General features: G+C 46.0%; 1 protein-coding gene across 3 annotated transcripts in view; it reads right to left on the reverse strand.

The window, feature by feature from the left end:
• Positions 1–13,459, reverse strand: part of LOC102378431 (excitatory amino acid transporter 1) — a 47,318-nt gene that overhangs the window by 12,438 nt on the left and 21,421 nt on the right. For 2 of the 3 annotated variants that reach the window (XM_025195252.1, XM_006038728.3), the window contains one exon: positions 103–336. The exons of the other annotated variant lie outside the window; for it this stretch is intronic. In XM_025195252.1, coding sequence (XP_025051037.1) covers positions 103–336 — 234 coding nt within the window. The remainder of the gene's footprint in view (positions 1–102; positions 337–13,459) is intronic. 3 annotated transcript variants of the gene reach the window in all.

Consider the following 13,459-nt stretch of genomic DNA (forward strand, 5'->3'; position numbering starts at 1 on the left):
CCCCACCCCCCGCCCCCCCACACACACACTTCTGTTGGTTATTTTTTACTCATGCCAACAGAGCAGAGTAGGTAGGGATAGATGGCCTTGTATAAACTATACCTTGAGGAGGTGCCAAGTGCAGTGATAAGAGCCTGTAGAAGGCCTCCAATGAAAACCCAGGGATTCTTCTGGGTGACGATGAAGTACAGCAGCGGCAAGACACAAAGGGCATGGATGAGCAGTCCCACGATGACAGTGACTGTGTACATCCCCAGTTGGCCCCCCATCACTGCTAAGTCATCCATCTCCAGAATTTTTCCAGCAATTAAAAACATTATCCCAACTGGGGCATACCTGTTATCAAAACACAGAAGCCAAGTACTTAGAGCTGGCATCCGTATTCTCACACCAGTACTAGCAAACACTACCAGGAGAAAGTCACATTAGTTGAGGGAACTCAAAGGCACAATAACATGTGAAGTCATTAAATGGTTCTATGACTGACCCTTCCTAGTAAGCAGAGGGATAGCAGGGAACTGGCATACTTTAGAATCCAGACTTAATTGGCAAGCAATGTTCGTTCATCTGTCAAAGAGCCTGGTCATCTGCTGAATGTATAGATTGCGCATTGTGAGGGATTCTCTTCTTTCAGTTCAGAAGCCTTGCTTTCCATCTCCACTGGCATCTAACCCCCAATAACCCTGGCTTTTCTGCATGGTGGGCTCCCTAAGCATGTGTACTCTCCCCTCTCCTCCAGGTCTTCCTCACTGGGGGCTGGAGACAGGGTTTGCCTGGGGATAGGTACGAGCAGCTGTGTTATTGATAGTGGCTAAACTAATATTTTTATTTATGCACTTATTTAATTGTGGTAGTAGGTGGCACTAGGAATGGGGATACAGATGCCTGAAATTGGGTCCTGGCACTAGAGAAGAACATGGGGCTGAGCACAAAGTTGTATTTGAATGATGGCTCTTACAACATTTTCTCAAGCTGGGACCTGTCACCTCTATCTCATAGTTCCCATTTCCCCTACAATATCTCCCAGGCTGGATTTATGGTTCCCATGAGAACCAATGAGGAGTAGCAGGGCTGAGACAGAATACAAGCCTTACTCCTAAAATGGAGATCACAGGACAACGAATTACCTTCAGGTAAACAAGACTCTGGTTTCACACCCACCCACATACAAAGTCCGGCTTAACACTCCAGTAGCTCTGAGCTCCAGTATCTCAGGCTCATTTTCAAGGTTGCTCATAGGACAGGAATCATATTCAAGGGACTCGAGCAAAACACAGCTCATTCTTGATGGTATCAGGACTCCAGTTCAATCTGGGAGATTTGTTAAAGTTTAATTAAGTGAACTTTACAAACATCTCATATACCAATATTCTTTGTGGCCTTACTATTAAAGACATTCCCAGCTAGAGGCAGACACCAGGTCTTTTGTGGGAAAGCCTGTTACTGGGAGATTCTTACTCCGTTCTGAGGAAGGTTTGGGTAATGCACTGCACTTTTAGCATCTATTGGACCAGCTGAACTTCAGGCATCTGACCTTTGGAGGCTCCCCCTTCCTGAATAGCTCCTGGCCCTGCCATAACCAAATGCCCTGTTTCATGGGTTTCAGCCTTTGAAGACGTTCTTTCCTTCAGATGGTCATTTCTGAAAGAAAAGTATTTTAAAGGATTTTAAATTCAATGCTCAAAGAAAGGAGCTATTCATTACAACCCTAGGTAAACCAGACACAGGATAAGTGATCCTCACAACAATCAGCATTCAGTAGGCTTTAATGCTTGTTTGTCTATATGGCGCAAGAAATGCGATGCGTTTTTTCCTTCTGAATCACTAGAATAGTCACCCATTTTTCAACAGACATTATTAGCACGCTAGACTGCCATGGATGCCAGTCCTGTTGCTTCTATCAGTTCATTGAGAACGTTATTTTGTGTAAGATAATATATTGCACTTAAACCCAAAGGTTTGTGGTAGAGGGTTGTGCTCAGGGTCAGACCAGTCACCACCTTTGGGAATCAGGAAGCAGTTTTAACCTGTAGTCAGACTGGCATGGACTGGAGAGGTGGGGGGAGGAACGGTGAGGGGAGAGGGTTTGCCTTCTTCTGTAGTGAGAAACAAGGCCCTCTCCTTGTAGCTCTCAATTCTCTGAAATTGTTCAGGTCCCTTGGACAAGCAGTGGTCCAACATTCTCTCCACCACAGTGGCGGACTGACGGGGTGGGGGCACCGGTTTGGGGTGGGGGGGCACCGGCTGGGCCCTTCAGAGTTCTTATTGTGCAGCGTGACTAAGTTACAGCCGGACCGCCCTATCCTGCAGAACCTGTGGCCGCAGGCACCCCACAGCCAAGGGGCCTCCTGCAGCCGTGAACACCTGAAATCAGTGCCATAGCAAGGCAGGGGTGGGCAGTTGCCACCAGTCTGCATTGCTGCTGCCAGTTTGACATCCAGCCACTTGCCACACCCTCCCCCTCCACCCCCCCGCCAGCTTCATGCCCCCGCCCCTTCTTTGTATCAGGGGGCCCCCAAAATTGTGGGTCAACCCTGCTTTAAGTATTGCTACAAGAAGGATGCGGGGGGAGGAGGGGGCACAAATGCAAGCACTGGCTCCTGGGCACTGGAGACCCGTGGTACATCACTGCTCTACCATATCCTTTGCTTTGACCACTTCCACACCATTCTTGCTCTGTACACACACACACACGTGCGCACACGCACACACACACACACACACACACACACACACTGAGTTTTGAGCTCTACACACCAGCTCAACTCTCCTCCTTGTTTTTCATGTTAATTTAAGCTTTGAGAGGTGATAGGGAGATGGGAAAACTGTGTTGGTCATGATGGCCAGCAGTAGCCAAAGAGTGAATATTTAGAATGCCAGCACCAGATCTGGGGCTAGTGTACTGCAGAGTAGATCTACATATCTCTCTGCAGCATGTGAATCTCAGAAGTTTGCATGCATATATAGCTGCTGATTCAAAAAGGCCAGTTTTCCAAAGCTGAGAGAAATTGAGGGGGGAAAATGCAAGGAAAAAAGAATGCAGGGGTTTAGGTTGTAGCCGTGTTGGTCTAAGGATATAGGCAGACAAGGTTCCTTGGGTGAATTTGATATCTTTTATTAGACCAACCCAAATGGTTGGAGAATAGTTATTAAGCAAGCTTTCGGGTTCAAAGACCCTTCGTCAGGCTAAGGAAGCTGCAGCAGTTGGTCTGTGCTCTTCCTGGATTTTCATTCCATCCAGGAAGAGCACACACCAACTGCTGCAGCTTCCTTAGCCTGACGAAGGGTTTTTGAACCCGAAAGCTTGCTTAATAACTATTCTCCGACCATTTGGGTTGGTCTAATAAAAGATATCAAATTCACCCAAGGAACCTTGTCTGCCAGGGAAAAAGAATGAAACTTGGGTGTTCTTTAGGCAGAATGTATTACATGGCCACTAAAAGGCATGATTTTACAGTCAAGAAAGTAGTTAGCTTTGGCTAAAAGCTCTTCCTAATTAATCAAATTGAAGGCAGCAATTAGAACAAAACAATATGTAACAAATAGGTAAAAAGGAGGGCAATTGATATAACTTAAGAGTTGTAAAGAATGGAAAATTTGTAATGGAAGCTAAAAATGGCAGGGAAAAATCCATAGTATAAAGGACTAAAGACAATAAGAAGGGTTTTTTAAGTGTGCTAGGGCCAAAAAAAATCTGACAATAGTATAGACTCACTGTTACTAATGTGAAGAAAAGGCAGGCATGTTCAGTAAATATTTCTGTTCTTTGCTGGGAAAGAAGCAGGATGAAGTAATTTCCAGTCCACTGGCAACCATGGAGATTTATTAGAGGACACCTTTAGATAAACGTTTTTGAATAAGCTGGCCTGAATAACTTGTACAGAAGACTGCTAAAGAAGCTGGTTGCAGAGATTTCTGGCCTGCTATTTTTTTGTAATAAGTCTTGGAATACCAGGGAAATTCCTGGACACTGGAAAAATACCAAAATTGTGCCAGTGTTCATAAGAGGTAGGAGGGAATTTTTAGGATTAACATATTTTCAGTCCTGGACAATAATGGAAAAGATGATATGACATTCAGTTAATACAGAATGAAAGGCTAGAAATACAGTGACTGCTAATAAGTAAGGGTATATAGAAAATAGATTTTGTCAAGTAAACCTGATCTCATTCTTTGGGGGCCTTAAGATGCAGAGAAATAACTACCATGGTTTGTACCCTGGGTGGCAGTGGCAACTGCCATTCTTGCACCCCTCTAAGTGGGCTCCTAGAGCTGATGTCCTGGTTGCACAACCTTCATTACATTACTGATCAGGTGTTTGGTTGATCACATAAAAATCTAAACATATTACTAGCTATCACATTTTATTCTTATAGGCACCATACAGTATATACAAAACTGTGTTAAATGGACTACGAATCAGCTAGTTGATAGATCTCCAAAAGTAGATGTCACTGTGGCAATAATGGAATGTGGCTGGGGGATTCTCATAAAAAAACACTGAACAGTAGTGTTGGAAGGAACCTCCAGAGGTCATTTAGTGCAATGCCCTGCCTGAGGCAGGATCATCTGTATCCAAACCATCCTATACAGAACCACTGCTTATCTATGGGACAGATCAGGCCCACAACCCCCCTTCCCTTTCCTCTCCCCTTCCACTCCTCTAGCATACCCAATCTGATGTCCACTCAAGCTAGTCTGAGTCTCATGATGCTTGTGACATGGATCTCAGAGAGATAGGAATGGATGCTAATGCAGGGGCGGGCAAAATACAGCCTGTGGGCCAGATATGGCCCACTAGGCCATTCTATCCAGCCTGCAGGGTCCCTAAAATTAAAAAAAAAAAAAAATCTTCTTCTGGCTGCCTGTCAAAGTTGACAGAAGCCAGGGGCAGTAGGACCCAGGGGAAGCTGCTGGCAGGATCAAGCAGAAGCAAGGCCTGGTGGCCTGCCCCCCCAACCCCAGTCAGAAGCCCCAGGCGAAGCAGAGGCAGAGAAGCTGTGAAAGCAGCAGCAGGCATGGGGAAGGGACAGCGAGTGGACACGTGAAGCTCAGCAGCAGCTGGGTGGGAGCGCGGAGTCCACACAGTGCACTGGGGCCAGGGCCAGCAGGGACCCAGAGTGGGGCATCAGAAGTGTGCAACCAGGCTGGCAGGGCTCTAGAGCTGGGTTGGCTCCCCCTCTCCTTGCTGGCTCAGCCTGGCCTGACTCCATAAAGCCCTGCTGGCCCATGTCCTGCGCTTCCAGTGCCCTGCTGGGCCCTTCTGGCGCTGGCCCCACTGCACTGCGCTGGCCCCATGCTCCTGCTGAGCTATTGCTGCGCTCTGCGCACCCACTTACTGCCACTTCCCCTGCCTGCCGCAGCCATTTGCCCACCATTGCCACTGCTCCCCTCCACCCCCTGCTGGCCATTCCAGCACCACGTGGTTTCCAGCTGCAACACCAGGCTACAGGACACAGCAGGAGCCAACCTGGCCCCTGCAATTCTCAGCTGGCCCTGTGCAATGCTGGCTGGGCCAGTCTAGCTCCTGCTGCATCTTGCAGTCTCAGCTGTACACCTGGAACGTGGTGCGGGAGTGACGAGCTGTGGGGGGGAAGTGACAGAAGGGCAGTGGTGGCAGATGGGGGAAAGTGGCTGCAAGCAGGAACACGGGGCCGCACCAGTGCCCTGGGGCCAGGAGCAGCAGGAGCATAAAGCTTGGGCTTGGAGGAGCACTGTGGGGAGCTCTGCCTGCCAACGGGGTGGGGCTGTGGGCAAATCCCCCTCCTCTACACGTCACAACCCTCCCCAGGCATCCTCCTCTCACATTCACTTCCCCCCACAAACCCCATAGCCACCCATACTCCACACATCTATATGCTCCTCCACCCTACATACCCACACACCCACAGCTACCACAAACCCCACACCCACACCCTCCCCCACACCCACATACTCATAAACCTATATCTAACCAACCCACATCCTCATACAATATACAAGACTAAGACTTAATTTTAAGTTATTGTGCAATCACCTCTGTGTACACTATACAAACGCATGTAAACCAGGACAAAAATATTTTTTGAAATCAAATTAATGAATATTGTGGTAAGTGTTTAATTTTTAGAATATAATTTGGTATTTTTCTGGTTTTGAGATGGCAAACCCTTGCTGAAAGGAGTACTTCTGCAGGGGCAAGGAGAGAGACTTCCAGCAGCAAAGGTCAGGGGCTTGGGGTGGCATTTCCGGTCCCACAATGGTGACCAGGGGGCAAGGCACCTGTCAAGGAGCAGGGCTACCCTTGTGGCCCTTGAGGGTTTGCCAAAATTTGGTAAGCAGCCCTGCAACCCTGCACTAATGGGAACTGGCTGGACTGCATGCAGTAGCTGCCCCAGCCAGACTACACTGCATGTGGCACCCACCCCAGCAGCTCTGGGACCCATGCTGCATGCTATACCTGTAAGTGCCACATGTACTGTGATTGTTGGACTGGCTGGAGTGGGCACAGTGTGCAACACCCATTGCAGACACTCTGCAATCCATGCTGCATGACATGCATGATCCAGATGAGGTATGCCAGAGGAGGGGGAAGGAGTTTGTATGCTCAACACAGCCTGTGGACCAGCCCTGTGCCATGGGCATGTGCCATGCCACATGTGGATCTGATCAGACCCTTGGGCAGCACCAGGGGCTGGATGGCAGGGCTCCATGGGCCATATCTGGCCTGCATGCCATGTTGTTGACACTTATCATCTAACCTATTAGCAAAAATACAGTCAGCCCTGACACAACACAACATAACATCCAAATCTGCCTATAGCGGGGTGCTTGATGCTCCTGCTATTTTAAGAGAAGGCAGGCTGCCTGAGAAGCAGCCTGCAGGTATCCTAGGGGGCAATTAGGAATCATAGATTCATAGATGTTAGGGTCGGAAGGGACCTCAATAGATCATCGAGTCCGACCCCTTCATAGGCTCATATGGAATCATACGGGCTACAGGAGCTGGGCTATCAGGATATAAGCTCAGAGATGGAGCTGGGCAGGCAATCTAGCCCTGAGAGCCATGGAAAGAAGAACTCCTGGGCAGCAGGGCCAGGGTTCAGGAGTGGCTGAAGGCCAAGAAAAGGCCACAGACAGAGACTGGTGGAGCTGGAGAGCCCATGGGTCTCAACTGGTCTAGGAGTGGGGTCAGGGTCTAAGGAGAATTGCCAAAGGCAAGGCCAGAGACTGAGGGGGCCAGAGTGCCCATAGTCCAAAGAGGAGCTGGTGTAAGGACAAACAGATCCAGGAACCCATAGCCTGTAGCGGGGGTTATGATTTAATTAGTGTGTGTGACATCTATGACTCATGGGCGTGGGTACTGGGAAGGACAGAGCCCAAGTAATTACCCTTAAGGTGCAGAGTGGAGACACCTGAGGTCAGGAGTGTGAGATCAGGCTTGGGAAACCCTGGAACAGCCTCCCATTTTCTAAAATCATAACAACATCAAGGCATGGCAGGAAAGGAGAAAGGGAGATTGCCCAGGGACAGTAAAAGAAAGTGAAGCTGATAAGGGCTAAAGGGGCTACAGGGTCATCACAGCCACCCCTGGAGCAAGACACTGTAATACTGCCACAAGTAACGCGGGGGACCATGGTGGCCAACATCCTTCTGCTCGCAAAGGTTATCACAACACACTCCAGAGATCCAAGGAAGAGGATCAGGCCCCCTGCTACAAAAGAAGGCAGAAACCCCCACAGTCCATACCAATCTGACCATGAGGTAAAATTCCTTCCTGACCCTGAATACGACAGCTGGTCTGACCCTGAGTGGAGGCATAAGACTCTCTTACCAGGAACCTCTGGGCTTCAGTTCCAGCAGGAGCACTGGCACACCCCAGTTAAAATCCCCAGCCTTAGCTGCAGCCAACATCTGATACCTCTGGGAAAGCTTAAAAGAAATGGGGGGTACAGGGAGGGGAAGGGGGCAGAATGGGGAGCAGAATTTCCTCTCAGCCCCATGCAGCAACCAACAAAGCACAGAAGCATGGGAAATACTGATGCAGACATAGTTATGCCTAGAACACCCCTGACCATTGGCTGTTTAACTTCTTTGTGAACACCTCCAGTGATGGAGTCCACAGCCTCCCTAGGCAGTCTATTTCTCTGCCTCACTGTTCTATTAGTGCAAAAGTTTTCCTACTTTGCTGAAACTCCAAGCCATAGATCCACATCCTACTCTCTGCAGCAAGAGAGAAAGGTGTTGTCCCTTCTTTTTATGGCAGTCCTTCACATATTTGAAGACTGTTATCATGCCCCCTCTTACGTACCTTTTCCATAAGCTGAACATGCCTAGTCCTTCAGTCTTTTCTCATATGACTTGCCTTCCAAGCCCTTAATCATCTTTGTTGCCTACCTCTGGACTCTCTCTAACTTCTTCATGTCCTTTTTAAAATGTAGAGCCCAGAACTGCACACAGTATTCCAGTTGAAGCCTAAGCAGTGCTGGGTAGAGAGGCACTATCACCTCTAGTGTCTTGTACCTAATGCTTCTGTTAATGCATCTCAAAACCGTATTTGTCTTCAGTGCAGCTTCAACATGCCACAGACTCGCACTGAGTCGGTGATGCACCAATACTCCCACATCCTTCTCCATAGTTCTGCCAGCCATCCAGCCATTTTGTATTTGTATTTTTTATTATTTTTCCTGAGATGCAGTGCCTTGCATTTGTTAGCATTGAAATTCATCCTGTTGGCTCTAGCCCAGCTTTCCAGTCTGTCTAGATCGTTCTGAATTGTGCTCCTGTCCTCCAGTGTGTTCGCAATCCTTCCCAGTTTTATCATCTACAAATTTGCTTTCTCTTCCAGCATCCGGATAATTAATAAACACACTGAACACCACTGGGCCCAGGACTGACTCCTGTGGGACTCCATTTGCAACCTCCTGCTAGTCTGTCATTATTCCATTTATAATTATCCTTTGCTTGTGGCTACTGAGCCATTTGTCTGTCTACCTTGTAGTAGTTTTGTCTAGCCCATATTTCTCTAATTTACGAGGAGGTCATGAGGGATTTTGTCAAAAGCTTTGCTGAGGTCCACATACACTAGATCCGCTTTGTTCCCTTCATCCACACAGGTAGTTATTTTGCCAAAGAAGGAGATCAAGTTTGTTGGGCATGTTTTATTTTTAGTAAATCTATGCTGGTTGTTTGCAATCAGTCATTTCCCACAGATGTTTGAAAACATAGTTCTTTATGATATGCTCTAGTAACTTCCTTAGTATCATGGTGAGGCTAACTGGTTGCTCTTCCTTTTTTTAACGGGCACTATGTTGACCCTTTACCAGTTCTCTAGTACCTCACCTGACTCCCATGAATTCATAAATATTATTGCCAAGGGCTCAGAGATCTCCTCTGCCAATTCTTTCAGTAATCTAGGATGAAATTCATCAGGCCCTCCTAACTTGAATTCATTCAGATCCATCAAAAGATCTCTGTTTCTTTTGTTATCTCATCCCTCAGCTTGTCTTTATCCAAATGAACTTTATTAGGTGTCTGGTTACAGCTTAATTTTTTGTGAGAACTGAAGTAAAATAGCTGTTGAGTAGCTCTGTGTTCTTTGCATCTTCTTTTAAGAGTTCTCCCTGGTTAGTTAACAGTGGAGCCACAGCTTCCTTGGTCTTTTTTTTTCTGGCCAGTATACTTGTAAAACCTCTTCTTATTATCTTTAACTTCCCCCATGTAATGTAGACTGCTTCCACATGGTGCACCCTGGATACTGCTAAATAGTCTACAACTTGATGCTGCCAAACTGTCCTTTGGACCTCACAGCCAATGATCATGAATATAAATGAACATCAACAGATCGTCACAGAGTTTTCAGATCCATAACATCAGGACCTCACTGTGCATCTGCCAACTCAATATTGAGGGGATAAGCAGAGTCAAAAATAAATAAATTGCTAATTTATTAGACAACATGCTTAGCAATAGATGGTTCCAGATTTATTCTGATAATATTAAGAGTAGATCACATAAATTGAACAATGGATTCCTGCAAGGATCAGTCCTTCTACCTCTGCTGTTTTAATTTTTATATTCATGACCTCCCAGGCACCTCCTTAAGGAAATTCATATATGTTGATAATGCAACCCTGGTTACACAACAGTCTTGTTTCTCTAGAGCAGAAATAATACTCACATCTGATCTAAATACTTTAGATACCTTCCTTACACAATGACATCTATGCCCAAGCCCTGGGCAAATAGAAATGTCTACATTTCACTTGAACAATAAACAAGATAATTATCAACCCATTATTGCTTTTGGAAACCATCTCCTATGTTATAACAGTACTCCTAAATATTTAAGGAATCATCCTAGATGGGAGACTGTCCTTTAAAACAATCACTTAATTATAACAGCAGCTAAGTTATAAACTTGTAATACTTTGCTCCAGAAACTCACTGGGACTTCTTGGGGAGCTGATTTGATGCACAGAGAACAACAGCTTTAGTGCTGGTCTACTCTTTGGTGGAATACTGTGCCCCAATCTGATTAAACAGTGCTCATACAGATAAGGCTGACATACAACTCAACCAAACAATGCGAATCATTATAGAAACAAACCAATCCAGCCCTCTTCAATGGTTCCCTATTCTTAGTAACATGCATCCTCCCTCATTAAAAAGAAAAAAATGCCTTAACTAAGTTATGGACTAAAATAAAAAATAACCCATAGCTGCCTATATGGAAACGTTTCTTAAACCCTCCATGTCTGAGATTAAAATCTAGACATCCCGCTTGGAGAACAGCAATTCAACTTGAGCAAGACTCATTTAACATCCAAGATGCCTGGACACAAGAGTGGTCCAATTCACCCCTAAATACAGAAATCATTATTACAAATCTCACCATTAGACCAGCTGGCTTTGATCTCCCTAGACATCTTTAGTCTTCTCTAAACTGAATCAGGACAAGACACGGAAGATGTGGATTTCTGTTGCATTGATGGGGCTGGACTAGCTCACAGAACTGCGACTGTGGTGCCCCATTTCAAACTTTGAACTGCATCACCGCTGAATGCCCTCTCCATGCATTTAATAGAAATCTACTGGATTTGCACAATACCACACCTGAGGCAATCAGCTGGCTGCAAAATTTGGACATAAAATTGTGAATATGTTTTTCCTTGTTCTGTAATCATTGCATCATATGCTTAAAAACAAAAACAGTCAAAAAACAACCCCCAACTTTCCCCGTCAAGTGAAGTCTCATTTTTACCTTTGTCTTCTGACTTTTTGTCCCTGGAAGTTCTTGTTATTTCCTGGTATGTCTCCTTGGTGATGTGCCTGTCCTTCCACTGCCTGTATACCTTCCCTCTGCTTTTGAGGTATACTAGATGCTCCACATTGGTCTCTTTCCATTCTCCTTATGTTTCCATCATGTCAGAATAGCTTCTCACTGAGCTTTCAGTACTGTGCCCTTTAGAAGTTCCCAGCACTCCTGCACACCTTTTTCCTTCAGTCTGTCTTCCCATGGCATCATGACTGTTAACTTCTTGAGTTGGTTGAAATCCACCTTTTTGAAATCTAGCGTCTTAGCTTTGCTGATCTCATGTTCCCTCCATCTCAGGTTCTTGAATTCTATCATATCATGATCACTTCTTCCCAAGTTTTCTATCACCTTCACATTCTCCACCAGTTGTTCCCTACTGGTCAGGACAAGATCCAAGATAGAAGACCCCATAGTTGTATTCTCCACCTTCTGAAATAGAAAGCTGTTCACACAGGGTAGCAACGGTCTTGGCATTTTGAATGGGCTGTATTTTTCTTCCACCAGATATTCAGAAAATAGAAATCTTCCATATGTACCATCTCATAACTTTTGGATAACTTTGAAATCTCTTTGAAGAGTGTCTCATCCACCTCCTCTTCCTGACTTGGTGGCCTACAATAAATCCCTATCAATATATTTACTGTACCTTTCACCTTTTGTCTTCATTCAAATATATTCTGGTCTGCTATCTTGTTCCTCCTGAACTAGGGAACAAGTATATGTGTTTCTGACATAAGAGATGATGCCACCACCTTTTCTACCAACCCTGTTTCCAGAACAGAATGCAGCCCTTAATATTGATGTTCTAGTCATCAGAGCTTTCCCAGCAAGTCTCTGTGATACCAATCAGATCATAGTTTTTCCACAGGCTGTGACTTCCAGCTCATCTTGTTTGTTCCCCAGGCGTCTCACATTTGCATACATACATTAGATGTATTTTGCATTTCACCCTACTTGTTTCTCTTTTGCATCACTCGCTGCTGTCCTGTGGCTCTCTGACCCTTTCCTGCAGTTGAACTGTTTCTTCAGGACCTTTCTCCTATGAATTGTTTTCTCTGTGGCTGGAGGGTTTTGTTCACCATCCCTCGTGGAACCTAGTTTAAAGCCCTCCTTACTAGGTTGGCCAGATGACTCCCAAAGATGCTCCAGGCAGACAACACACCTCCTGTGACCCCATATTGGTGCTTCTGTTCCTTGCAGAAGGGAGTGACTAACCATCCCCACTCTCCTCTTCCTTTTTGATGTAGTGACCTTAGCGCCACCATCTCTGGCACCCTGTATTTCCTGCTCTCTAGACTGCTGAGTCCTTTGGATCTTGCCTGTTGATGTTCTCACTTCTGCCTTTTCCTCAACTGCTCTACTGCAGAGTGTTTGAAAGTAGTTGCTGAATACAATCTGTTTTTATTGAATTCTGGGGACACTTTCTTCTAGTAGTCACATGTTGCCACTTCTCTTTTCCGTTTGGTCTCTCCACTATCAGCCACACATAACTCCTGCCCATATAATCTTCCTTCTCCTTGATTAAAATGCAGCATGGATATCTGTGCTTCTAACCTTTCAATTTTTTCCTCCAAGGCAGACACCAGCTCACACTTGACCCTCTGGGAGGAACATGAACATGGCACATGCAGGTCACGACTGCTGATCCAGTCTCCATTTATGCCTCCTTTGCTCTCTGGAGGACGCCTCGGCTATAAAAAACAAAAGCAAAGAAAAGAGAAGAAAAAAAACGCACATGCTTGCTCATGCATGCATCCACACACATGCAAACAGAGTCTCCTGCTCCTTCCTACCATGAACTCCCAGGTGAACTCCCTCTCTGCTGCGCTCTCTGTGTTTGCAAGGAGCTGCCTTTAAAAGGCTGCCTAGCCTAGCTTCACTCCTCGATCAGCGAAACCAGCCGCACTTGAAGTAGATAACTTGCACAGAGCTGGGAATGAAAATCCTGAAAGCTGTCACTCCAGGGGGAAAAACAAAAGAAAAAGCAAGGCACAAATCAAACACCCAAAAACCACTAACTAGATGCCCGGGGTCACCAGCATCCAGAAAAGTCTCCTCAAGGCAGTCCTACCAGTGAGCTGCTTCTCTTACAGTAGCCCCCAGGCAAACTTTCTCTCTGTTTGCTGCTTCTCCATTCCTTCATGGGAACAAAGGGATGTACAG

Source organism: Alligator sinensis, unplaced genomic scaffold (genome assembly GCF_000455745.1).
Source record: "Alligator sinensis unplaced genomic scaffold, ASM45574v1 scaffold2149_1, whole genome shotgun sequence".
In the NCBI taxonomy this organism is placed as follows: Eukaryota; Metazoa; Chordata; order Crocodylia; family Alligatoridae; genus Alligator; species Alligator sinensis.